Here is a 26,294-nt window from a genome sequence, read left to right on the forward strand (position 1 = left end):
ACTACATCAAATGGATTCCTGCCAGGAGGCTTGTGCTTCAAAAATTCTGATAAACAGGTGGCAGAAGAGGTAGGGAGAAGAAACTTCTCTGTAATTTTACTGATACTATCCTTAGGGTACATGGAATTACTTTATTTATTTATTTAAACCAAAGTCAAATATCAGCATCTTCTCTCTGGCAAATGCTGACAGCATTTCCACTACACACATGTAGCCACCTGAAGGGGTTACCTTCCTTACGCTGGCTTGGATTTGTACATTCACTGTTCATGCTTCTACTGCTGGCAAAAAAATACCAGGCAAATAGAGGGAACAAATGGAAAACCCAGACAATGACTTAACAGGAAACTTACTGCCAACTGAGTCTCAGAATTTCACAGCTTCTCCCGTTTTGTTCCTGTTGCATGGTGTCCATCAGCACGTCTGTGTGCAGGTGCACTGCTCAGGGTATCTCCAGACCTATGATCTGCAGATTTCTCCTGGCATCCTCGGAACCAGAACTTCAGACAGCACAGCAGCGCCTTCTCAGCAGCTGGTGGCACTAAGCACATTAGGATGGACAGGTAGATTTGCTCTCCTTCATACTTTCCTAATGGCTCTAAACCTCACACGCATCTGCAGGTGGGAAGCAAGCCACAATAATTGAGTCCGTAGAAACTTCATGATTTACAGAAACAGTAATTTCTCATCTGCAAAAGCGGCATGGCACCTATGGCCATTAAGAGCAGCACTTTAACCACTGCTTCCTCATGTGCTTCTTAAGCCACCGCTTTTGTCTGCGCAGATGGCCAGACTCCTCAGGGAAGGATCCCGTCTCATTCACGCAGAAAGCCTCGCACATACTGAGCTGTATGAGCAATTCTAATTGCACTGATACAATAACATCGCGATGACAGTGCCCTAAAGGACAAGCTGCATAAATCAACTAGAAAAGCGCAGCCTGGAACGCCCAGCTCCTCCTTAAGGACTGGTCCTGATGTCCCCTAGCTGCAAGGCTCGGAAGAATGCGGCCACTGCCACCTGCCAAGTGCTTCATTGTTACCTAGGATTTTTAAATTCCTTCAACATGAGCAGCTCATGGTGACCCGGTGCAAACATGCACTTCGCAGGAAGTTCTCCCTTACATCTACCACATAGCTGCTGAATTTCAATAACAATGAAGATACTATTAAAATGGCATTCCCAAGAACCTGCAGGATTAGTGGAGAAAAGCACCAAGCTTTCGCTTCTAAGACCCTACCAGGAGCTGTTCCTAGCTCCCTGAACCTGGAGAACAAGGAAGACGACAAGATTCTCACCTTCCTGCTTCTACCATAATTCAATTCCCATTTCTCACAGTCAGTATTCCCCCTGCTCTCAGCCGTGGTGTGTATGAACCTGGCTGCCCGCAGAGCGAAAAGCTTTAAAGCATCAAAGATCCCCAGATTCCAAACGCACTTAGTATCTACCTTATGTCTTTGTGTGTCAACATATGCACATTTCAGTTTGATATCCTGTCACTATAAAGCTGTTTGTCCTGTTGTCTTTGCAGAGGAAACAGCTCTTGGAAAATGAAGCCTTATGCCAAACAATTTGAACCAAAGCAATCCAAAACCTTAGGAGATACAGCCTGTGAAAAAAAAAATGCCAGAAATAGGGCTTATTTAGTCTAGGGGAGTACATGACTACTGCCTCAAATATGAAGAGGTTACTTGGAGAATAGCAGGAAAAAAAAGCAACACTTTTTTTTTTTTTTTTTTTTTTTTGAAGTCAGTGGGTAGTGTAGCTAGAAAAAAAAAAAAAGGATTTTTATTTCAACAAGGGAGTCTTCAGAAGATAGCAGAGAGAAATGTTCAACACTAAGCATAATTAAGAGCCAGAAGACATAGCCTAGGAGACTGAAAATCTAGTGATGGGAGAGAGATTTCTATGGCACCGCAGCTGTCAAGAAATTGGTTGTTTGCTTCAAAGACAACCTGACATTGAATAGATACCCCGAGAATCATAGAAAGTACGTCTGGAAAATACCTTCATAAATTGTCTTGTCTATCCTCTAGCCCCAAAACAGCTTCAGCTAACTATACATAAACAATTCCTAACACATGTTTGCCTAGCTTGTGCCCTAGCTCCTCCTCCCCAAAGTGTAAACAGAATTAAGGTGATTCACTAAGTTTTGCTGAGCAAAAAAATATTTTTATATTAAATGAAACAGGCCATGCAGTATGGAAGAGAACATGTCTCTGCCCTGTAGGAAAATCAGTTTATTAGAATGAACGAGTTGCTAGTGTCTGTCTCTGTTCAGTAGCTTAGAGGATTGGGTATCCACTCAATGCATGGAATATCTTAAGTTACCAGTTCCATTTCCTGAAATGTCGGCAATTCTCATGCTGCACAGGAGTGCCCAACGAGCAGAGGACTCCCAGGGATCAACTTTGTTGCACTGGTGAGGCAGGCGGAAGAACCACCGTTTCAGGTTCACTTCAGCAGTGAGACAGAGCCAGTTCTTCTGACTTTGCCAAAAGTGTTTCATGTTTTAAGCATTCATGGAGTGAAAAATGGCCTTCTGGTGGTTAGGATACTGCATGCGGTTAAGAAATCTTGGAAAGGCAGGAACAACTTATCAAAAAGTACAAACACCTGACTCCAAATGGTCTCTCAAATGGGTTGGTTTATTCCTGAGCAATCAGGAATGTTTATTGCAATGTAAAACTTCCATCTTACTAGACTTTTTTTTTACGTATGTAAATATTTTCTTAAAAATGTTAAAACCATATTTAGTTGGTCTTTTATTGGAAAAATCAATTTGATACTTACAATTGCTTAAGTGTATAACATAGCCCCTGATTAGCATAAAAGATTTTAAGTATATTTAATCATATACCAAAAGCTTACATTTTTAATCAAATAATTGCTAATATTATTAGCTTAGTATCAAGCTGCCTCATGATATAATTTTAAAAACCTCAAAAAGCCACAGCAACTTCCCCCCAGGTCAAGCCACATGGTACATGCATTAAAGAACCAGTGCAATAAAAAGTGTTAATTCCACACTGAATTAACAGTTTCTAGTTACCATCGCCAAAACTTCAGAGCTAATTACATATTTTGGATTCATACAAAATTTCCTACTCTTCTTTTCCTCTTCCATAAAAAAGGAAGATTATTATTAAAAGCTGAAAAATCATCAGGAGTCTGAAGAGTGAAGATAAACTGTTTTGTGTCCTAAAATAAATAGTATGTATTTAATCATGTAACTGTAAAACTCCCAGTGATGTACCACTTTCAGGAACTTTGGCTGAAGATACTGGCAGCAGTTTTTCCTTCATAAGGTGTTTATCTGTTTTGTTTTGAGATATTAGCTGCAAATCTGTGTTGTTTGGCTACTTAAATTAGATTTTACAGACCATAGTAATACACATCCTCTGTTATTTCACAGTTCGGAAGGAACAGCTGTCTTCCTTCCTATAAAGTTCTTAAGCACTCTGCTGTAGTAGGAATTCCTACCATCATTTCCAAAAGTTTTGTTAATCTGGCTCCAAAACAAGCTTGATCTGAATTCATGTGTTTTAAGTGCTCAAAACTACTTTAACAAACGCCAGTTCCATAAAATGAAACTGCACAGCTATACCTAGCTCTTTTCATCTTGTCCTACTCAGATTCAAACATGCAAAATCCCTATGGAAATGGTGACTAGCCTTTAACTTTGTCTTTACCTGTGGAAAACAAATGCCACGAACACCAAATCAAGCCAATAAACCAAGTCAACAAACTGTTCAAATGTATCATTCAAATCAGCACCTTTTATTTTGTGATATGGAAAAAAGTAAGTCAGATTAAAAGCAGTGAGAACAGCATGCTCTACGTCAAAAAAAAAAAAAAAAAAAGGTTTTCTTCCAAGAATCCCCTTGGACGAAAGTGGTCCAGACCTAGGAAAAAGATATGTTATGTAAACCTTTCAACGCTCCAGCAAGATAAGGAGAGAAAAGCAGCAAGGTAAGTTCCCAAAGCGGTGGCAGGGTGCCAGCCTTGGAGGACAGGGGCTCTCACAACGCAACTCATGAGAACTCGCAGGCACGAAAGCACATTGAGAGCTAATGCACAACACACTCTGCGACAGAAACATCTAAGAAACTCCTCAGCCAGCTCTAAACCAATGTATCCAAGACATGGACCAGCTGGCCAAAGAACAACTTTAAATATCCAAGTTATTTAAATTGGGATTTTAAGTTGAGTTATTTAAACAAGAATAGCGATTTGCTTGTCCCTCCAGCCACACCAGAATAAATACAGCACTCGGGACAAAGCTCCTGCACAGGCAGTTTGAGGAAGGAGGGAAGTGACAAAAAAACTCAAATCCTCAGAGACACGCATGTACGTCAGCTCCTGCCTGTGCCAAGCATGCTCAGCAGCCTGGCCTGACCACGAATAAAGAGAGCTAACGAGCCTGGAGAGGCGCCAATCAGCATTAGAGAAATTATGTGCCAGGCCAGAGAGTCAGCTAATCCACAGGAAGCCTGTGAAAAACACTCCACAAGAGCTGCCGGAACTCGCAGCTACCCGCTGCCAAAGGCTTCCTACCCTCAGAGGAGTTTTAAAGTTTGGCTCTGGGATACTGAGCACAAGACTGCTGCCCAGGATGGTTAGAGGATGACAGAAGGGAAGGGAGAACAGTGGAAGCTGGGAATTTGTTTTCATGCAGCCCTACTCTGAAGCTAGGAAAGAGGGCAGGGCAGCTTCCTCCGCTGCAGGTTCGAGCTGGTCATTCAGTGCAAGTAAATAAACGTACAGGGTAGGAGAGCTGGTCAAAAGCACAGGGCATAAGAGAAGTGGATGACACTGGCAAATGCAGACAGCTGGCACACACTTCAGAAGAGAGTTGGCATCTTCAATTGTATTAAAAAAATAAATCAGACTTTCATTTACACTATAATCCAGAGAATGTCAGGATTATATATACGGCTAGACCCTATACTCAGCCACACAAGTGCAATTTCGTATGTTGTCATTAAGGGCAGGATTTCCCTCCAACCCAGCTGTTATCCTACCTCAACAGCCCCAACAGCAAGAAGCACCCAGACATTTGCAAATTAAGTCCCACGTGAGAACTATGGCCTGAGAAAGGCAAGACAGACGGACTTACCGGCACGTGCAGCTTGGGTTTGACACCTGGCAGAATGTGGGCAAGCTCAACAACGGGATGCCAGTTTGTGAGGGGAAGACAAGAGCAGTGTTCAGAGAAGTCAATTCTACAGAGCCATATGTGAATACCCAAACGAACAGAAACCCAAAAGATGGGGATTTGCAGTGATATAAAGCAATAATTGTGATGATCAAGAAGTAATTTAAATAATATTTCTTCCAAGCAGAGCTAACATCACTTTGGCACTAATATATACATATATTTTAATACACCAATTACCATAATCCTCACTTCAGCAATGTCTTTTTTTTTTTCCTCTAAAAAACAAAAACAAAAGAAGCAAAACCAAAACAACAATAACAACAAAATGTCAGTGGATTCCTCTCTTGGCACAACAAACACTGCTCAAACGCCACGCGTTGGCTTCTTTGCCCCCCTCATCTGTTTTGACCATATCCGAAACATCAGCCTCAAGAGACTGAAGCCAATAGCTGCTCCAACAGAGAGGCCCATAGAAGCTGCAGGTACTCGACGCCTCTCTGAACTCCAGCCCCCTTCAGAAGCATCGTTCTGGAACAGGAAAACTGGACGGACTGTTCATGAGACCGGGTGGAGGCACTAACACCACTGCCAGGAGGCAGAGCCTGTCAGAGCCCCCGTTTGCCCTTGCTGCCTACAACACCATCATGAGAGATTTCCAGCAAGGTGGTGTGTCTTAATAGCCAGGAATGGAGGGAAAGCAAAAGGGCAAGATCTCCCTCCACATGGGCAACACCCTGATATCTCTATTGCACCACATATGGCAAAAGCAACAGGCTATCCAAAGTGCCTGGGCATTATTCTGGAAAGCAGCTGTAGACAAATATGCAACTCAGGGCCTCCACTACCTCCAGTAAATCAGAGCTTTTATTTGTACTTTATCTGTGTTCCAGGGTGTGTTGGCGTCCGCACAGCAAGACTTTGCCAGACAGCTTCAGCCTGCTATTAGAATGGAAAGGCAGCTCCAAAGTACTTCTGCCAGCACTGAAATACAGTTGCAAACAGGAGAGCACAACTGTTCTGCAAGAGGCTCCAGAACAGGTAAGACACAGATGACAGCAGGATATTGTCACTAGCCCAACTCCCTTTTAACATTGGTACATGATCCACTAGGTTTCTAGCTTGTTTATTAACACAGTGAGAGTTTAACGGGCTAAAGTTTTACCCACCGAAAGCAGGAACTGTGCCAAGCTTCGTTAACAGTCCTGTAGACACGCTGACCAGCAGCGATGCTGTCCCCACATCCCAGGCATCTCCAGACCTCGTCACCTGCGGGCAGGAATAAGGTGAGCTAGAGCAACCATTTGACATAGAAGGAAACAAGGAACCCCATGTCCCTCACAAAGAACATTCTTAAATTACGTAGCTAACATCAAAGTCTTCAGGCACAGAAAGTTACCAGCCACGCCATAACAGCAGAGACGGAAGTTTCTAAATTCAACATCTAATATACTATTTTTTTCCTTGCAGATCTGACACCATCAGCTTCCTCACATTCTGCAGAAGAAAGCAATATTATTTTTCACAAGGCCAGGAAGCCAAGCTACTGTTTCCCCAATGCCACTGACTCAGCACATAACATTTGCACTCATTTGTATAATTAACTGGATTTCCCAGAAGAGAAAGAAAGGCAAACTTTATTCAGTACAGAACAACTTGACTACCAGGAAGGAATTACACACTTGAATAGATATTCCAGTAGAGACCGTACAACAAGCACCAGACTAGAGCCAGATTTCAAGAGAGGGGCAGATGTTATGAGCCTAAAATCCCCTCAGAAAAAGAGCTGTAGAGAGTCAAAAAAAATGTAATACCTTCTGCTAGAAGGGCCAGCCTCCCCCCCGCCCCAGACTGCTGGTTCTTTAGGGGCATGCCTAAAAAAAATGCTGGAAGATTCTTGCACAAAGTGTTTGGCACAGACGTAAATGCTATCCCACATCCAAACAGATACATGGACTGTCTTAAAGGAAGATTCCAGGATCTGAATCTAGCAAAAGGAACAGGTTACACAGCTGCTTGGTGGATCTCAAGTGTCTGTCTTCCTGCTAGCAGGAGGTTCCCTCCAGTAAAGTTACATAAAGGAAAAAAGAATGCTCAGAGAGAAGGAAAACCACTAACCACGGACTTCCAATTTTCAAAGAAGAGAAAAACTCAGCAGTCACTCAATTATCCCTTCTTTCTAAAGCATACATTAAAGGAGACAGTTTTTCTCCAGGATCAATTGCAAGTATCAAATATTTGCAACTGGGTGGAGTAGCACACTTGCAAGTGGCGAGCGGTCAGACACACTCAGCTTCCTTCTGTAACTTCAGCCTGTAACTTATACAGATATAAGATAGCTCTTGAACAGACCAAATCCTTTTCAAGCTTTTTCCTACAGTTACTCCCCCTGCAAGCTCACATAAAAGAGGCAGAAGTCCTACCTGCTAACCATTTGTGACACGAACCTCAAAACAGCTATTAGAGAATCCACAGGCTAGGAATCACTTGGGATATGCAAGTTCAGCACAGGAAGAGCCAATGCTACTGCCAGGGTTACAGTTTTCACATACTCCCCAGACTCTGAATGGCCAAGTCAAGACCAGACAGGTCCAAATGGCCACTCCAGGCAATTGTCACTCTCCAGAAATGACTCAGCTACAGCAGAAGTGGGCAGCTGTACGAGGCCAAAGGAAGCTGTAGAAGGTCAACACGTTAACATTCATTAAGCCAGTCTCAGTACCACAGGGAAGACAACTTATCTTCTCATAGTTTCTCGTTAGTTGTATGGTTTAAGCTGAGAGAATGTTACCCTGCCCAACAAACACAACTCAACATACAGCCACTAGATAAGGGGCTTATCAGAAAAATAGCAGAAAGATGACAACATTTAGTGCACCGGTAACGCATCAGCTTCGTGGAGGACTCTGGGACTACTTGACGAAAGCCCCTGTGACAGCAACCACAAAGGCAACATTTGAAATATACTGTGACTGCAACATGGGTGGGTAAAGCATTACCTGGAAACAACCTGTGGGAGTTGAAAACAAAGAACAAGGAACCAGACCAGGAATGCAAACAAGAGGAGGAAAAAGTCTGAATTCAGCAATCAATATAAAAGCTAAATAATCAGCAAAGACTACGTAGAGGTGCTCATGGCAGCATACATTCCTCTTTCTCAACTACAGTTTTCTAAGTATTAAAATATTGAAGCCAAGTTCCTTGAAGCTACACACAGCAGAGGGCATTCGGCTCCCCTGCACTCCCTGCCCACTGTGTGGGCCAGCTGCAACACAGAAAAATAACATACGGGGAGATGTCCCGATGTGTTTCTGCTGGAGCACAAGCCAGCACCACCCTTGGTAAGCGATGAGCAGCACCCAGGAAGGTCTCTAGGGGGGCTACACTGCTAGATAGGATGGCTCAGTTTGGTGTAACCCGCAACTTCATTTCCCAAGAAAGCTCCAACTCGGGACCTGGGAGTGATTCTGACTGGAGCAGAGCGAATCCCAGCGGAGCTGGGACACACTCACAGGGAGCCTGCGCTTTTTCACGCGTCTCTGAAAGGAAACTCTCCTCAACGTACTAAAAGAGGCTGAGAAGCGAGAGGCAGATCCACAAACCCACCCGCTGTGGTAGGGCGCTAGCAGCTCTCCTCCCGCAGCAGACACGTAGCCCGAGAGGGGCCCCAAGCCCTTCTGCCCCGCCGTAGCTGCTGCAGCCCCAGGAGAGCCCGCCGAGCCGCTCGGAGCCCGTGGCCGCAGCACGGCCAGGGCTGAGGCGGGGAAGACGCAAGCGGAGGAGCGCGCAGCTTTGCACGCGAGCGCCGGGCGCCGCGACGCTGAAGGGTCAGCTACACCCAGCAGGGAAGGGAAGGGACCGTCCCCACATCCGACCGGGACCGCGGAGGAGATGGAAAAGCCAGAGCAGGAAGCAGCGAGGAGAAGCGAGCGGGCACGACCGCGCATGGGGCAGGGGCCGGCTCCCGCGGCCGCGGGCAGGGAGCGCGGCGCTGCCCGCGCGCTCGGCGCGCTGCCCCGGCCGCACCTGCACGCCCGCCCCGCGCCGCCCGGAGCCGCCTCGCGGCCCGGCCCCTCCGCCCCCTCACCTGGCGGCGCCTCCATCACCGCCGCCGCCGCTCGCCCGCGCGTGACGTCACCGCTACGGAGCGCGCGGGTGGCCACGCCGCACCTGGCCCGCGCGCGCCCACCTTCCCCTCACGTCTCTTCCCCACCCCCCTCGCCCCGCCCCTTTCCTCGCTGCGGGCCAATCGGCGCCGCGCCCAGCGCCGCGCTGCCCCTCCCGCCCCTTCCGCGGCGCGCCCCGCCCCCGCGGCGGCCGCGGCGGCCAATCAGCGCGCGGCGCCACCTCCCCCCGCCGGCCCCCCCCCGCCCTGGCGGCAGGTAGCGGGCAGCGCGCGCGCCCCGGCGGAGCCGTGAGGGGGAGCGGGCGGCGCCCAGCGGAGCGGAGAAGTAGTCCGAGGCGCTCGCATCAATGTAAAATCATTTATTATTATTATTATTCTAAATCACTTTCACAACAGTGAAAATCAGCGCGCGGGAAGGAGGACGCACCGAAGGGGCCGCTACGGGCCGCGCGCGGGAGGGGGGTATAATACAAAACCACACCGAGAAAACGGTAACGACAAAGTGGGTCACGCGCCGCGGCTGCGCCGGGCCCGGAGAAGGGCTCCCAGTGGCGCCAGTTTAAACTGCTGCGCCAAGAGGTGGTAACCACCCTCCTCCCCCGCCCCGAACCGTTAAAATCCTGTGTTTCACAACGTGAGCGTCAGTTAAATCTCGGTTAATACCTGCTTGAGCGCCGGCCCGCCGCCGGCCCGTCCCCTCGCGGCAGCAGGGGGTGCTGCCCGCTCATCAGAGCGCGGCCGGGGCCTTCAGGGTAGCCCCCCAGCACAGCGCGGGGGCATCGCTTCGGCTGCCGGGGCCGAGCGACGTCCTCGGCCGGGGTGTCGCCACCAGCAGGACACGCATTGGCGCGGCTGGTTGTGGCCAAACACTGCGGAAGGGCTGCAGGGGCTCCCCCTGCCCGGGGAGCGTTGGAGGCAGCTCGCTGCCCCTCAGCCACCCTCACAGGCATGAGCCGTTTGTGATCGTGAGCGGTTGTAAGCGCTTAGCCGAGGTGCCTGCCCGCGAGCAGCACCCACACGCACCAGAGAAAGCCTAACCTGGAATGGAGCTGCCGCGCGCTGATTGCCTGGGTCAGCTCGCAGCATCACTGCAACGAAGTCACAATACTCATCTCAAAGGAAATCACTGTCAGTGATCTGAATCAAGACAATCTAGAAATAGTAAAGGATAAAAGAAAAACTTTTGGAATTACCGAGTCAGAAGAGAAATCAAAACTGTTCATCCTGCTAGGAAATCCCTCTTTCCTGCTGCTCTGAAGGAATATACACAAATACATCAGGAGTACTTTTTAAAGCTATGTACCCAACAGGATTCCAGAAACGTGACCGTCTTGTGCTCTCACTTCTGAAACAACTTGCTTTCCCCTCAGCACAAAAATGGCTGTAGTTTACTCCAGTATTTCCAATGAATCTCTTTGGTAGATATTGCAACGACTCTTGCACTGTAGCCATTCTGTGGTGGCATGGAGCAGCTGTACACCCCTGTAGAGAGAAACTCTTCCAAGTGCTCCCTACTGTGGCTAGCAAAGGCAGGATTTCATTTCCCCTCCTATAGAATTTTACAGTGTTAAAAGTCCAATCCAAAAACTCTCTTTAAGGTGTCCCTTGATGCTCTCCCCCAAAAAGCTGATCTCATATCTCTGTTAATAGGATTTTATTTAGAGTACATGATCTTGCTTAGTGTCTCACAGCCTTGAGGAAAAGAAACGTAGCTACAGCAACAAGGTTGTGAGGGGATTATCCATGAGTGCAGGCACAGACTGCCGTGTAGAACCAAGGAAGACAACACTGTTTTGTCAGTGGGGAGCCGAGCTGGCTGAGGCGGACAGGTGTGTCGTACTGTTCAGCAGCCCCATCAGCTCCACGAGGAGAGCATCTTCCAGTGTCTGGCTCCAACAAATTCAGGCTTTTAGAAAATGCAGCATAAATTTGTATCCTTTCTTACAACAGCCACTGGAACCACTTCAGCAGGGATTTTTCCATCAATCCATCAAATAACAGCAAGAAAAGAAACGAGTCTCCAAAGTTAGTTCCATTTGCATCACAAGTCACGCCCGAGGAATCTCCGCGGTGCTGCAGGTGGCTTCCTGAAGAAAGCTGGATGTTGATGCGAGGACATTAACCAACATCCACAAATCCAGCTGATCCATTGTGGCTGCCAACACGAGATACTGATCACACTGCAGAACTTTGCTTACCTGCCCAGTCTACCTTGGGGCAACTGTCTTTCACGGGAACCTGTTGTAACTGATTGGCACATGACTGCACAGCAGCACTCCTTTGAGAAGTGGAGCTCAAAACTAGGCCCATGGTTTGTGGCAGGAACCCGTCGTACAAGATAGCTGAGCTGAAATACGCTTTCAAACCAACGTTTAATTTCCAACTCGGGTGCAAAACGCAAGATTCCTCATTGTGCTGTGGTACCACCAATTTCTGGAACCTGTGATTAACTATGGAACCAGACACCAAGAGGTTTAAAATGGGAAGGGGATGCAGTTTGTAACTGTTTCAGAGGCCTTGCTGGCCAGGAATATACGGAATAATGGAAGAGATTTATGCAATCAACAGCCAGAACATTATCACCAGAGCCACAAACAGGAAGAGGCGGGATAGGAACTGCTCATCCACATACTGAGGAGTCCCTGGAACAGCTGGAAAACAGGAAGTTAAAAAAAAACAGTTCAGCTCTTTCTACTTCTGCAGAGTATTGTATATTCAGCATATAGCACATAAGTTGAAAAATACACAAATGATAGTAAGAGTCAAAGCTGTGCGTGCAGCCTTGACCAAGAGCAGTGATGAAAAGCACACAAGCTTAAAGCTCTGGATGGGCCTTTCTCAAACTGCTGTATGGAATTCACAGATGAGAAGTAGATAAAAGTGTTGGTTAAGCGGTGGCTGTTACAGCAGCACACATTTACATACTCCTCAGCTCAGGCCCATCACACAGGTTTCAGTGCAAAGCAGAGAATAGCTGTAAGACAAGTTTGACCCAAGGATAACACAGGTCCTGTGCAACACAAACAGGACATGAAGAAGCAATGAGCTTTTGTTTTTTCCCTCATAATTCCTAGGCTAAAACACAACATACCCTCAGCACACATTACACAGTGAAGTAGATTTACCATGTGGAATTTTTCACACAGGAAGTCTAGAACATGTTGGGCAGTAAGTTTGCTTTTCAAAATGGGCAGACTCATTTTTTTCTACAGTGCTGATGGGGATGAAAGTTTCTGGGGCTTACCAAACAATTTTTAGAGAATAAGGCCAGTGTTTGAAGTAACTGGACTGTTTATTAAAAAAAAGAAGAAAAATCACCAGAACATTACTTCTAGTTGAACACAAATCATGTATGTCTTTATTCTTTTTCTGAGAGGAGTTTGTTGGAGAAGAAATCTATGGCCTGAGGAGAAATTTAAACTGAAGAGAAGGGAGAAGACAATGTCACTCTCTCCAGTTCTACTGTCCCCTTACAGGGGGACACACGGGGGAAAATACAGGGAACTGACAAACTTTCTTCCTATGTAAGTTCTCTTACAGAAGCTCTAATACAGAATGTGCTTTCTACAGAGTGTTTTCCCTAATCCTATGTCTCTCTATAACACAGAGAGTTACTTCACCTTCAGAAAGTTTGTCATTTAGCAGGCTGTTTGTTTAAATGTTACAAGTACTTCTGTAAAACATTTATGATAAGACTCTCCTACAAGACAGGATGCACATTACCTGGAGGAGGTCGCCCATCATTTATGTTGAATGCTGTGGCGAATATACCAAAGGGAAAGGCCCCAATTCCGAATGACATTTGGAAGCCACCGTCACCAAACCCAAAGCCCTGGAATCCCTGCAGAGAACAAAACAATAGAAGATTAAAAATAGTAATAATTTTTTAAAAAGGTTACAAGTAATTAAAAAAATATTTCAATATATTTTGCAAAACTGCAGACAAACATTCCCGCTTGCTGGCTTTCCTAAGGCTGCAGGAGTGGCATGCTGTCCGACAGCTTTCAGTTTGCCACACTCTTGCTACCTATCTGCTTGGTTCTCCTGATTATGAAATGCATCACCCAGTAGCAGCTTTCCCAGAGCAATCCAAAAGTCTGAGAAGCAAACCAGGAGCTGCATTTCAACACAGTGTATGATAACCTATCAAAGTCAACATGGCTAAATACTATTTGTGACATTTACATACTGCAGTGCTGTATTAAATAGCTATTAGCCATATATATCCAAAACAAATGTATTGTGAAAAATAACCTATATTGATTTTAATGTATCACTTAAACATTCAGTAAAGAGATAAACTGACAGAAGAATGCATGGAGCATTATAAGAAAAAACAATCAAAAAATCATATATATATATATGTATGTCAGGGAGGCTGTAAATGATTTGGCATATAAAATCATCTGAGGCAGGAATGCAAGACAAGATAAAAGAAAGGCAGGGTTGCACTGCCACAGCACTGACTGTAGGTAGTCCAGAACAAAACTTCATATCAAGCCAAAAGGTAAGTTATCTGCATCAGGATGAATTTGTATTGCAACATATAAAAGCAGTGTACTGATGAAGAATCAATTGTATATAAATCCAAAGCAGTCGTGTCTTCTTTAACTCTGCAGGGCTCAGTGTCTCTCTACAGCAAACTGTGTCCCCTAATACAGCAAACTGTCTTCTTGTTTCAGAAGACAAGTGATGCCAATTCTGAAAAACACCCTGGCCTGTTTCAGTTGCATAATTTAAGTGCCATTTAAGTGGCATAATTTAAGCCAGATGTTTCTGTGTTGATCATTGATTTGAAGAGTTAGTCCTGATTATGACTCAACTGCTTTAACATTAACTCCCTATGAGGGGGAGCAAAGCGCTGTGCATGGCAGGCCCTGCATTTGTTGGAAACAGGAAGGACCCCATCACTACTGTGAGGTCTCCATACCCTATTCATCTGGCTTACAGCAGCAGCTGCTAAAAGGTTCAACTGAGGTGCAGCAGCTGATTTAATAAAGTGGCAACTCCCTGGAGAGAGAGAACTGAACTCCCGATCTATTCAATGCAAAAATGTTCCTTAATCACACCCAGCAGGGTTGTTTGTGCAAAGTGTGAGGCACACGGATGCTCTCTGAGGATCCTGGCCTGAATTACATGGAAATACACAATTGTTTCATCAGGTCATGCTCACTGTCACTGTGCTACAAAATACAGCGGGAGGTCTGACCTAGTGGCTTTTCCACATGTCTGTTCATCATGTGCGAGCTGTTGTTTGGATTTACCGTTTATAATCTCAACAAAAACACAAATCCCATTCAATGGATCCAACTGATAAATCTACATTCTTTTCAGGCAATGCCATGGACAGTAATATCCCATAAAGAGATACTACAAGTGGCAATCACTGCTAAAATAGCTATGTATATTCATACATAGATTACACATTTCCATATCACCATTTGACAAAAATGTATTTCCACAGGGAATTTGTAAATCGAGTGTTTCTTGTATTTCTCTATGGAGAATGATGAAGTATTGAAAATGATGTTTCCCGTGCTGCCACACAGGGCTGTTTTCCTGAGGCACAACTCACGTTAACTCATTCTTTGGGATGCTAAAGAGTACCACAGGAATGGAGCTTTCCTGCCACACAGCAGCTATCACTTATTCATGAACAACCTGCTAGCAATGAGCAGGAAAAAATACAGGAAGATCACGTGAGCTTCTACACGCACTGTGCCCTTCAAGACTCACAAACACCACCACCAATAAGAGCAACTTATCTGCTCCTTTTTTTTTTTTTTTTTTTTTCTCCCCTCACTTACCCCTCTGTTCTCTGGTTCAGGCCTCTGCCCTTGGGGTCGGGGTGGAGTTTTCTCTCTGCAGGAAATTCTCAAGTTAGCTCAAGTGCAAGGACAATCACATGATAACAGTATCTGTCATAGCCTGGCTTAAAAGACAGAATAAACACGGAGTAATCTCTCGCAGGACCCTGCAGCAGTGGAGTTGGAGGCAGTGCGAGGGAGTACAGCCACTAATGCTATGAACCCTCACTTAGGATCACATCTCTGAATTAGGATTTTACAATTTTGCAAAACAAAGTCTCATGCCAAATGCCAGAAACTGAGGACCAATAACAAAGTCTGAATACTTTATACAGCTGCTACAATCAGATAACACTAATCACACCACTTGTAGCTGATAAATTTACAACCAATTAGAATTAAATAAATTGCTAGATGAACAAGAAATACTGTGTGCAAACCCAGAAATATTTTGCAGAAACGTCAGTTCTATCCAATTTCTGACAATGTGATATTTCACATCGTGGATATAACAGCTTAGAAGTTTCACCTTGAAAGTTGGTAGCTTTCACACAAACATGGTTTTATGTGGGTTCCTTACCTGGGGTCCTGTTGCCCAGTGCTGCCTCTTCCATACAGAGGAATAACTTTGTCTCGACTGATTCCTGCTTTGCAAACAGGACACACTTGCCTGTTTGGCCTGGTCTCAAGCCACTGAAAGAAAGAAAACAAAAACAAATCAAATAAAGGACCACAAGAACACTAACTTACAAACCTCTTTGCAGCCAAATAGAGACTTCAAGCAATTTCTCAGAAAGCCAAGGAGCAAAACATCTCACTAAATGCCAAGCGCTTTCCAAAATGTTGGCATTTTGGCTACTGTTCTGCTGTGATCCATCTGTTGATGTATACACATTTAGAACTGCACTGGAAATATATGAGAAAATACACAGCAACAACTCCCTGACACAGGCCAAAGGCTAGAGCAGTTTCCTTTCATCTTCCTTTTCTGTGATGCTACTACGATATACAACCCCACATATGGAAAAAGTACAATCAAAATTTAGCCTACAAACTAAAGCTCTGTCTGCTATTAAAAAAGAGAAGAGCCAGTGGTTAAAACACTGCAAATTGGCAGGGAGATGGAATGATATCTAAGTTTCACTGAAAGAATAAATTGCAAGTTGTTGCACATGAAGTTGCATTTTGCACATTGTGGTTGCCCTAGAGAGAAAGACGTACATTGAAAAAAGGGGGATGTTGCAGCTTTTAACAGAATACTCTAGAGAGCGAACAGCTTTATTGTGTAACAGAAGCTGATGAAAGACAAAGTAAAAGGTAACCTGTCTTACCTGATGTAAACAAGGCCAGCTGTGAGCATTCCCAGGACAATTTGTTCACAAAGTAGAAAAAGAGGGGAAAATAGGATTAGTTACTGAGAATTTGATTTGACAAAATTTATGAAGTGTACCAGGGATAGCCTAGCTTAGAGACACCAGAATCCCGGAATCCGGTCAGGCCAGTTCTGTAACCTCCCATTAAAATAATTTTTGAAGTCACAGCCCAAGGTTGATCTCCACTGGTCTTTTCAGGTTATGCAATCTAAGTAAGTTGCTAATGGGATTCTCTCCACACAACCTTTGACTGCTGTGTCCTCATCCCTACCAATGGCCCAAAGACAGGCTTAATTCATCTTAGAGTGTTTACAGCACAGATTTTCTCTTCTGATTCCATGAAGAGATATCCCTGAGCTAAGATGCAAATTAGAAAAATGGCAGTAATGAGACTTCAGAGCCTTAACAGAAGTCATGTGGTAGATGTATAGCAAAAAGATTGGCCACATTCATAAAATCTTGGATTAATTCAGGTTGGAAGAGACCTAAGGAGGTGTCTAGTCGCTGCCCTCCCTGCTTTAAGCAGGGTCAGGTATATGGTCAGACACAGCTTGCCTAGGGCACAGAAATTCCCATTATACAATAGTGCTCTCAAAACTAATGTGGCAACTCAAAAATGACCCCAGGTAAACAAGCAAGCTGCAAAGCAAAACTGCTAAGCAGCCATCTGCTTTCAGCGTGGTGATTACGACACTATTAAACAAGATACAGGCTATTCCTTAAAGGTCTATTCTTCAAAATCCTTTTGAGACGTTAACCATTGCAACAGTTTTCAGGTATCATCAGCAAGTGATTCCTCATCCTCCTAAACAAAAACCTGGACCTTCAGATGTTATATACATTATCATAAAAGAGAACTGTTCCTTTTATTAAAAAGGATAAATTAACCAACTGTGTAAAGCAAAACAATGTCAACAATCATTAGCTTTCTGAACATCGGCAAGGATATTCTAGACCAGTCTTCCCAAATAAGAAATGCTTCACGCTGACTGCATTTGTGCGACATTCTTAAGTCCGATTAAGGAACCGAACAGCTAGTATTACAACTGCAATACTATGGGAAAAGAGAAATAGCCCACAAGTAAAAGCATGCTCTACAAAAGTTTTTATGGTTTAAAAACAAAACCAAAAAAAAAAAAGGTTATAGTAAATAAGAAAAATACAGTTTGGCCTTCAGAACCTAATTTCAGATTTAGAACTTAGGTCTGAACAAGATACCTATGCTAGACCAGAAAGCACTAATAAGATAACATGCTTAGGCAAGCATTAGAACACCGAACTGTCCAGGGCTATTTGCTTGCTTATTTGTTCCTACAAAATCAGAAAGTACAAAAAAAAAAAAAAAAAAAAAAAAAAAGCAAGAACAATGTTCTTTGGGCTGTGTGTATATATAACAGAGAAAAACAGTTCTGGAGCAAAAAACACCCATATCACAGCCAAGAGCTTCAGTTCTTGCAATAAAAAAGATTTTTATTTGATATTTAAATTGTAAAAATCATAGGCTTTGGGGTGATCAGAGACACACAATCTATAGCAGATCTTTCGGTTTGTCTGTGCAGACAGGAGTACTTACCAGAAGAGATGTCCACACAGGCTGATAACTGCATCCTTGGCAGTGTCTAAGCAGATGTTACATTCGAAAGTGCTGTCCTGATTAGTACTGTCCCCAGCACCGTTGCTGCTGCTGCCACTGGTACCTCCAGTACTGGAGTTCTCCGTCGATGTAGAAGTTGCAGGTCCTTTGCTTGCCATCCTCAGGAGCTGCCCACACACACACTCCAGAAAATTTTCCTATTGGAATCCTAGCAGGGAGAAAATGAAAAATACTTTATTAGTATTACAATGTCCCCATAAATAAAAGTAGCAGTCGAATCCTGTTAATGATGGCTGCGGTTTAGCATAGCCAAGACGGATCTTTTTTTAGAAACTAAGCTACTTTAAAGTGTGGAGTATGACCTGTCTGATCACGTGACACGTATTTCAAAGTTACTGATCGCCAGTCTAGACACACGGCCAAAACAAAGCCATCCTATTTTCCATAAATGCCATTTTCTATGAAGAAACAAACAAAAAAATCAGCTCCTCTAATCAGCTCTTCCAAAAATTCAGTGCAAACCATAAGTCTAAGTGCATTCTGAAATAGTAATGCAGAAAAAAATTGTAATATTTGAATATGCTGCTGATATGCTTTCAGCTCTCATTAATATCACTGTATATATCAAAGAACACAATTTATTTTCCTTCAGTAAAAAATAGCCTCCCCAATCTATTTCCTAGTTACTCCTGCGCACCTAAAACTCTGAGACACATCACAGGGCAGCTGTATTTCCAGAAGCACACATTTGTACCAGTACAAATCTTTTAACCCAGGCCGGGGTAGAGCTGTTTCCTTTGTGAACTTACGTCGCGAGCAGCAGCACAGGCTTCCTTAGCGTCCCCTCTGCAGCGCTGCCGAAGCGCGAGGCGCAGAGCCACGAAACACAATCTCTGTAGCTCTAGCTCTTCCCCTCGACAGCCTTTGTCACACAATCCAACGCCACGACAGGTCGGCAGAGCATCGCAGTGAAGCCTCGAGAAGGAATGGCCTCAGTGACACCAAACTGCAGCGAGCGAGAAGGGGAAATTTATTTTGCAGAGTATTTTCACTGAGTTACATCATTTTGCACGGTGTCCCAGAGGGCAGCTTAATAGTCACAGATACTGTGCTTTAACATACATTGCTTTCAGCACTGCTGACTCGTAGAATTTCACAGGATGACTTCATTTAGACTCATCAGCAAAACAGTTCACTGTACATTTAAAATTAAAATTCATGTTAGTTCCAGGCAGATGGAAATGCTGCCAGCCCACAAAATACACGCTAAAGACACTCAGAGTTTTCACACATCCTTACTACCAGAGCTTTTGGTTCTATCAGCCTGTCTTGCTCAGTATTTTCATGCCTGAAAACCTACCAACTTCAGACCTATTTGCATTTACGGGGAATGAAAACCAGCACCAGGAAAACATCCCTTAAACTGAGAAAATCAATACATTAAAAAAAGAAAAGAAAAAGAAAACACTAGTGCCATTTTCTGGAATGGGCATAGAAGGGGTCTGGCTATTTTATCTTGCCATAGATGATATTCAAAAACATGTAGAGGAAATAAATATTCTAAAACCAATGAGGAAACAAGGATCTCCTTTTCAACGAATTAAATTCCATATATTTAATACTCAAAACCTAAAATCTCACAAAATAGCTAGAATCTGTATCTTCATAAACACCTACTTGAAAACCCTTAGCTTAAAATAAATGTGAAAAAAACAAGTGTATGAAAAAGGATGATACAAAAATCTATAGGGGTCTCAATAATGCAACGGAGTAAAGACAGCTGAGACAGAAGAAAGATCAAAATAATGTAACATGACAGGCACTGAAATACCCTACTAGAAGGTCATTCCTTATTCTGCACCAGAATCCTCTTCTAGTTCTTTTCCCATATACTGTTTGGCCCTGATGCACCAAGAGGATTTAACCAACTTAAAAGATCAAAACTGGATCAAAGCACACCAATAAAAATAATCAAACAGCAATCTTATTCTGAAAAGCCTTCTCAGGCCCTTGCTTTTGGAATACTGTTTAATGTAACTAAGTCTATAAGAGTCGCTGTAGGACTCTCACAAGCCCCAAGTAGCATCCTGAGACTAGGAGGCGCATTTGATAATTAATGTCTGTCGCATCCCGCACACACCGTTCCTACAAAAGCGGTAGTTCAACCACAACTTCAGTCTGTCCAAGTGTAGAACAAGCTCAAAATTGTAGAAACGTCACTTGAGCTACTTCAAACTCAAAGGCAAAACTACCGGGAAAAAAAAAAGAAAAACAAAAAAACCCAGCAAGCCAGGCCAAACAGAGCCCAGTTTCTGTTTGATCCAGGGATCGTCGGGACGGAGATCGCAAGTGCGCCGGGCCGCGCCGCGACGCCTGCGGTTAAGCAAGCACAACGCACAGCACTGGCTGGACAGACGCCAGCCCAGGTTTGCCAACCCCCCGTCCTTCGGATCAGCTCTTCAAATTCAAGCTTGAGGAGCCGCAGACAAAACAAGGGAAAGGATATAAACATCACTTGAGATCTAATGGCAAGCACGCAAAGATCTTCTCTTTCTTTCCTGTGCTGCTTTGTTCTCTACACGTTTCTAGGAAAATACTGTCTTTATGTTTAAAAGCCATTTTTATCTGCTGTTTATTTAAACCAAGACCTCCCATAATATTCCAACAGATTGCTCTGAAAACATGCTCTGCATGTAGTTTCTAAATTAAACCACAAAACTACAGTTCCAGTAAGAGAAACTGCACAACAGGAACATGCAAGCTCAGTGGATTCTGTACAAGATCGTATTTCTTAACTTAGCAAATTCAAAATTACTACATTTGCCGAAGTCCACTGACCTGATTCTAACGAACAAAGGGATCTTTTCAAGACAGACTGAGGCGGCTTCCACCGTAAGTTAAAACATGCAAGAAATTCCATTGGAAACACAGCAGGTGAACAGTAATTCAATCTGAGAAAGATGGAGAGAGAGAGTATAAATTAAAAGCTCACATTACTATGTGAGAAGAAATTGCAGGACCTGTGTTCATAGTGCTCTACTATTAGAACGCTTGAAAACTTTATTCATAATGTTCCTTTGTGAGCATTAAGAAAAAAAAAAAAAAAAAAAAGCTCAACAAGGAGAAAGAACTCCTGCTATAAAACAAGAAATTTCTTCCTCTTTGCAATGTCCAGCATCGCCAGATTAGGAATTCTACTGGAAAGACACATTTCCCAGCTCAGCTCACGAGACCCTGGTTATCGCTCACACTCAAACAATCTGGATCGAGTTTGGTTTTAAGTTAGGTTCCAATTTGGCTTCCAAACTTCCTTCTGTTTAAACATGAAGGAAGATTTGAAGGTTTTTTTTTTTTTCCCTCAGTACTACAGATATGTGATTTTTTAAAGATACAAATATGACATTTATATAAGCATACATACGTTAACATGGGAAAATCTATCCAAACCTACCGGTATCACCCAGGTTCTATATGGATGTCCCTAATCAAAACGCAAAGGGAAACCCAACCCCGGGCTCGGCGGGGCTGCGCGGGCCGCGGCTCCGCAGCGCCCTCGGCGCCGTCCCGCAGTTAACGATTAAACGCGCCTTTACCCGCGGCCGTGGCCTTCGCCCCGCGGCGCCCGCGCGGCCCGCCCGCCCTCCGCGCGCCCCCTCCTCACACGCGGCGCCGGCGCGGGGCTGGGGCTGCCGGGCCGCCAAGGGCGGCGGAGGCCGCTCCGCGCCCCGGCAGCGCGGGCGCCGCGCAGCGAGGCCTGCCCGGCCCGCGGGAGGCCCCGGAGCGGCGGGCGCCGCGGCCGCCCCGCGCGCTGACAGCGGCCGCCGAGCGCCCCCGCTGCCGCCCGGGCCCGGGGCGCTGCCGCCGGGGCTCCCCCCACCGGCCCCGCCGCGGCGGCCTCTCACCGGCGGGTGCCGCCGCCGTCACCTGACTCCCCGGAAGCGGCCGTGACGGGTACGGAAGGGAGCGGCCTCCCTCCCGCCGGCCCGCCCTCCCCGCGGGCCGCGCGTTCGCCCCGGCGTTCCCGTCCTGCAGCCCCGCCAGCACCGGGCGCTGCCCAGGAGGACCCCACAGCGGCCGCTCCTCCCCGGGCTCCCGGTTCCGCCGTTACCGGCGTTCCCAGCCCGCTGCTCGCGCCCGTGTCCAGCTGCAGCCGGGAATGGGGGGGCCCTGCCTGGCAGTAACCCGCAAAAAGACCCTTTTCCAGGACTATGTACCGCCGGGCCCGAAGTGTGCGACCCTCCACCCGAAGAGGTTGGAAACGGGAAACGCCAGTTCGGGCAGGTTCCGGGGGTCCCTCCTTTTTTACATCCATGGAAACACATAACTGGGCCCGTTGGGCGGGCGCGCCTCGGCTGCTCCGGGAGGGGACTGCAGCTCCCGGCGTGCCCCGCGGCAGGACTACAACTCCCGGCGTGCTTCGCGGCCGGCGCGGCCACACGATGGCGGCGCGCGGGGGCGGCGCGGCCCTGGGCTCGGAGAGCGACAGCGGCGACAGCGGCGACGAGGCGGCGGCCGCGCGGTTCCGGGAGGCCTCCTGGGACGGCGCCGCGTGGGCGGGAGCTGCCGCCTCTCAGCGGCCTCCGTTCCCCTTGGCGGGCGGCCGCGGGGAGGAGCGCGCGGTGCGGCCCAGTCGCAGGTACCGGCGCCGCGGAGAAACCCGGACCCGGCTCCCTGTGGCCTCCGCCCCCTGGAAGGCCGCGGCCGCCCTCGGAAACCCGCCAAACCCTCGTAGCTCTTCCCCGAGCGCTTTTCCCATTTCTTTTTGTTTTAGAGAGACGCATTCAAGAAGGGGTTATGCTTGCAAGCCAGACAGCTGTCAGCACCTGGGCTAGAAACCTTGAAGCCACAAACAGGCTTGTGAAGCCACAAACCTAGAAGCCACACAGGTGGCTGTGTCCTGCACAGGTTTGCAGCACACTTATAGGCTCAGTGTCTGAGACTTAAAAACTTCAAATCCTCTCCCCCAGGATGGGGGTTATAGGAATTGTGGTCTCTCTGCAAGGTGCCACAAAGCTGTTTGCCCTGGGAACCATCTGCAAGCAAAGGGATGCACTGGCATCACTTGTCTCCATTTGTTGGCTCTTTCCCTGATAAAACCACCCAGCTTTTACCCATCCTGGGAATGGCTAAATCAATTCATCTCTTTCTTGGGTGTTGAACTGATACTGCTGAGCTGTTCTGTACCTTTTTAATAGTCTTCCCTGTCAACTAAGTAGGAGTTTGTTACTAGATGCCAACAGATTTTAGTTGCTTATCTTTTGTGGATGAGAGCAGCAGATCTTATTGGCTTAGAAAAAGAGAATTATTCTCTTTATTTTAAACAGACACGATGTGAATGGTCACAACGAGGATGGAAATGAGCTGCAGACCACCCCGGAGTTCAGAGCTCACGTCGCCAAGAAGCTGGGAGCAATGCTAGACAGGTATTGGCATGCGATATTAAAAGGCTTATTCTGGGGGTAAAGTAGCACTGATGCTTTTGCATTTTGAAAATGGGAAATTGAAGATTTGAGTGCCATGTGGATCTGAAGGAAAAATTGCTGTCCCCTTCATTACTGTTCCTGGTGCAGGGGACACTTCCACGCTGCTGTAAACTGAGCCAGCCCTGTGCTGTGCTGCTCTGGTACAGACCTCCCTTTTGCCTCTGTGGTGAGTGTGTTGTGGGGAGGAAAAAGCAGAATTTAAGTGCCTTGGCACTTTCACTCCTTAAGAGCTGACATGAGAGTCTTTTATTCTTGCAAACTACAGCATTTACCTGATGCAGGGTCATGCTGGCAGCATGCCCTGTTTAGAAGCCGCACCTGCCTGTGGGCTGCTCTCACCTTTATTGGGCATATATGGCTTTGAGAACTAAATTCCTGGTGTTTGGAGTTGCCTTTTTGGTACTCTCTTTTTGCCAAGTCTTTCTTGTGGCACGTGTTGGTAGTGGGTGAAGGCATTGTCTACTCTGAAAGCGGCAAAATGAAACAACTTCAGTAGGAAAAAGTAAGAAACTCAGTAGCATCTTCCTTCAGTCTTGTTTCTTAGAAGTGTCCAGCTTTGGTTTGGCTGCACAGACCTGTCTGACTGTGATTTTCTGCTTAGTTCTATCACTGTCCTGAAGGATTCGTCAGGACCCTCACAAATTTCTGTGCAAGAGCTCGACTCTGGAGATGATGGTGAGTCCTAGTCACGCACTCTGGCTTGCTTTTGACACTGCTAGTGAATAAAAAATTAATTGGTGTTGATGGTGTCTGGTGGCTGTTTTGCAACTAGTTAGAGAGCATTTGCAGTAGAAGAATGTGCCTTAATACCATTAAAGGCTAGCATGATTATGATCTCTGCACCAGAACTGACTTTTCAATGTTTTTTAGTCCCAAATAGTTGTTATTTAGCACATTATCAATAGGGAGATGAACAGCAGTGAAGCCTTCTGGAGCAATCGCTATTGATTTTTCTCATCTCTGTTATGTTTTAGCTAAAATTCCCTTTATGCCTTTTGTGTATTTTAGGCTTTCGTCTCTTCTCCTCCTCTGTCCCGGGAGACTGTGGGAGGCCGGAGCCCTGCCCAGCACGGAGGAGACGGCCCTCGAGCTCCAGGTGAGGCCCTGGCAACTGCTCTGCTCCTGGAATACTGCTCTGCAGCTCCTGGTTCAGAGGCAGCCAGGAGACTAGAAAGCTGAAGAACTTGAGAAACACAATTTTATAATTTAATGTTAGCATTTTTTGTTTGTTTGTTTTAATGCTGGGGAGCTAGAAACATCTACGGAAAATGTTCTCTGCCTTTGTGGTATGTGTAAGGATCACCCAGGCTTCAAATGCGTTACCAGTGATACGGAGCACATGGTGGAGCCCCCCTTGTGGGGGGTTCTGACCAGGTGTCAGTCGGGTGTTCGTGTCAGGTTGCTCTGCTCTCTGTGTCTTGGATGAGTTCAAGGCAAATTGTAAAGCAATTTCCTTCCCTTTTTTCACCTCTCCAGTGACCTGGACAGTGATGAAGAATGGCAAAGGTACCAGGAGGCTGCTGTGTCGGCCACAGACATTCTGAAGCAAAGTGCTTTTCCTGTCCTATCCCAAGATTGCACTGAGGATCTGAATCACAGCTGTGTAGAGCTCAGCCAGAAGAAAAAGAAGAAAAAGAAGAAAAAGAAAATGAAGGGAGAGAAAAAGATTCAAGACACAATAGATGTGGAAGAGAGTGACCATATCAAGAAAGATTTGCAGTATTTGTTTTTTACAAATGGACAAGATGAAAGGCAGAATAGAAATATCACAGAGACAGCAATGTTGCCAGAAGTAGTGAAGAAGAAAAAGAAGATGAAGAAAAAAGAATTAAAGTTTTGCTCTACAAATGGCAGAGGATTGTGATAGCTTCTTTTCAGTGTTCTTCATGTAACAAAGAACTTGCTGCAGATGAGGGAAAGTTAATTGCCAGAGCTTCTGTCCTAGAAGCTCAGTGGCCTGAGATTCTTATTAAATGGATTCCTTTGTTGCTGGTGTCCCTTGAGGAAGGGACCGTTGCTCTTCCCTTGCAGCGCTTGTAGGTGCTGCTGCTTACGCAGACCTAGTGTCAAAGGATTAAATACTGTGCACAGACTCGTGTGACAAAAGGGATTTAATCACAGCTGCCCTCTTCTGCTGCCTTCCTTCCCTCGCTCAAACCAAACCTGATGCCCTGGAGCAAGTGGGCTGAGTTTCATTCATGCAAGCAGGTGCTCAACTCCTTTTTCTCCTTGTCTCCCACTAGACTCCAGAGCACTCCAGCCTGGGGACAGCCTTTGTCGGAAGTGTCCTGGCAGATATCAGGGCCTACTTGCTTTTCCTATGATCATCGTAACAACCTGTTGTTGAAACCTGCCATGTTGTTAATCCCTCTGTAATCTGCACCTCTCCAGGACCCCTGCATATAAAGCTAAACAAGGAGCACAGTGAGTTTACTGCAGGTTCTAATAAACAGCTAGTTCTGTCCAAGTTGTTTCCTTTGAGATTTAATTTCATTTACAGCATCTTCCATGGCCTTTGTTGTAACTGAATTCTGCTATGCTTGTCTTATTTAATGTAGTAGGTTTTGTACATCACTGACTCGGATACCCAGCCAGAGAGAAAGACTATTTAAGTTGACTTATTATTTGCATCATGATCTATGTTATAAAATTGCCTCAGGAAGGACTTAGATTTCAAAGTCACTGTGTTTCAATTCTTATTCTGATGAGTTAGGTCTGTCTATGTGTTTAAATAACCAGGTTTATGGTAGTTT

The 26,294-nt window shown here is 45.7% G+C and overlaps 3 protein-coding genes across 5 annotated transcripts in view; 1 reads left to right on the plus strand and 2 right to left on the minus strand.

Annotated features, from left to right (window-relative positions):
- The window catches only part of LIMK2 (LIM domain kinase 2), a 28,903-nt gene extending 19,550 nt beyond the window's left edge, over positions 1 to 9,353 (minus strand). Inside the window, exons 1-2 of the mRNA XM_088532393.1 lie at positions 9,246 to 9,353; positions 6,328 to 6,427 (exon numbers count right to left, since the gene is read on the minus strand). Coding sequence (XP_088388519.1) covers positions 6,328 to 6,427; positions 9,246 to 9,261 — 116 coding nt within the window. The 5' untranslated portion in view covers positions 9,262 to 9,353. The remainder of the gene's footprint in view (positions 1 to 6,327; positions 6,428 to 9,245) is intronic.
- A 1,570-nt stretch (positions 9,354 to 10,923) lies between these two features.
- On the minus strand, positions 10,924 to 22,038 carry RNF185 (ring finger protein 185). Of its 3 annotated transcripts, XM_088532420.1 has the most exons (8): positions 21,961 to 22,038; positions 20,897 to 21,009; positions 18,038 to 18,266; positions 16,423 to 16,441; positions 15,672 to 15,784; positions 15,092 to 15,146; positions 13,008 to 13,125; positions 10,924 to 11,935 (listed from the first exon to the last, which is right to left on the minus strand). In XM_088532420.1, exons 3-8 carry the CDS (start codon positions 18,214 to 18,216, stop codon positions 11,838 to 11,840), a joined length of 582 nt encoding a protein of 193 aa, XP_088388546.1. In that variant the 5' UTR covers positions 18,217 to 18,266; positions 20,897 to 21,009; positions 21,961 to 22,038; the 3' UTR covers positions 10,924 to 11,837. The 3 variants fall into 3 exon arrangements, with proteins under 3 accessions (XP_088388546.1, XP_088388547.1, XP_088388545.1); XM_088532421.1 differs by lacking the exon at positions 20,897 to 21,009 and having other exon boundaries at positions 21,961 to 21,990; XM_088532419.1 differs by lacking the exons at positions 20,897 to 21,009; positions 21,961 to 22,038 and adding an exon at positions 18,868 to 19,064.
- A 459-nt stretch (positions 22,039 to 22,497) lies between these two features.
- On the plus strand, positions 22,498 to 25,534 carry CUNH12orf43 (chromosome unknown C12orf43 homolog). Its single transcript, XM_088532268.1, has 5 exons — positions 22,498 to 22,694; positions 23,383 to 23,481; positions 24,143 to 24,216; positions 24,550 to 24,637; positions 25,018 to 25,534. The coding sequence occupies exons 1-5, from the start codon at positions 22,498 to 22,500 to the stop codon at positions 25,403 to 25,405; spliced, it is 846 nt and encodes a 281-aa protein (XP_088388394.1). The 3' UTR covers positions 25,406 to 25,534.
- Positions 25,535 to 26,294: the final 760 nt, after the last annotated feature.

Source organism: Tinamus guttatus, unplaced genomic scaffold, assembly GCF_059628265.1.
Source record: "Tinamus guttatus ecotype Peru unplaced genomic scaffold, ASM5962826v1 Tinamus_guttatus_pri_ptg000459l, whole genome shotgun sequence".
NCBI classification, from domain to species: domain Eukaryota; kingdom Metazoa; phylum Chordata; class Aves; order Tinamiformes; family Tinamidae; genus Tinamus; species Tinamus guttatus.

What these genes read in the sequence shown, in the direction of transcription:
- CUNH12orf43 (XM_088532268.1), top strand. Translation starts at nt 22,498, where the DNA reads ATGGCGGCGCGCGGGGGCGGCGCGGCCCTGGGCTCGGAGAGCGACAGC. An exon ending in GCGGTGCGGCCCAGTCGCAG is followed by an intron (nt 22,695 to 23,382) that starts GTACCGGCGCCG and finishes TATTTTAAACAG; the next exon opens with ACACGATGTGAATGGTCACA. An exon ending in CTGGGAGCAATGCTAGACAG is followed by an intron (nt 23,482 to 24,142) that starts GTATTGGCATGC and finishes TTTTCTGCTTAG; the next exon opens with TTCTATCACTGTCCTGAAGG.
- RNF185 (XM_088532420.1), bottom strand. Translation starts at nt 18,216, where the DNA reads ATGGCAAGCAAAGGACCTGCAACTTCTACATCGACGGAGAACTCCAGT. An exon ending in CTGAACCAGAGAACAGAGGG is followed by an intron (nt 13,126 to 15,091) that starts GTAAGTGAGGGG and finishes TGTTCTCTGCAG; the next exon opens with GGATTCCAGGGCTTTGGGTT. An exon ending in TGATGGGCGACCTCCTCCAG is followed by an intron (nt 11,936 to 13,007) that starts GTAATGTGCATC and finishes CCTGTTTTCCAG; the next exon opens with CTGTTCCAGGGACTCCTCAG.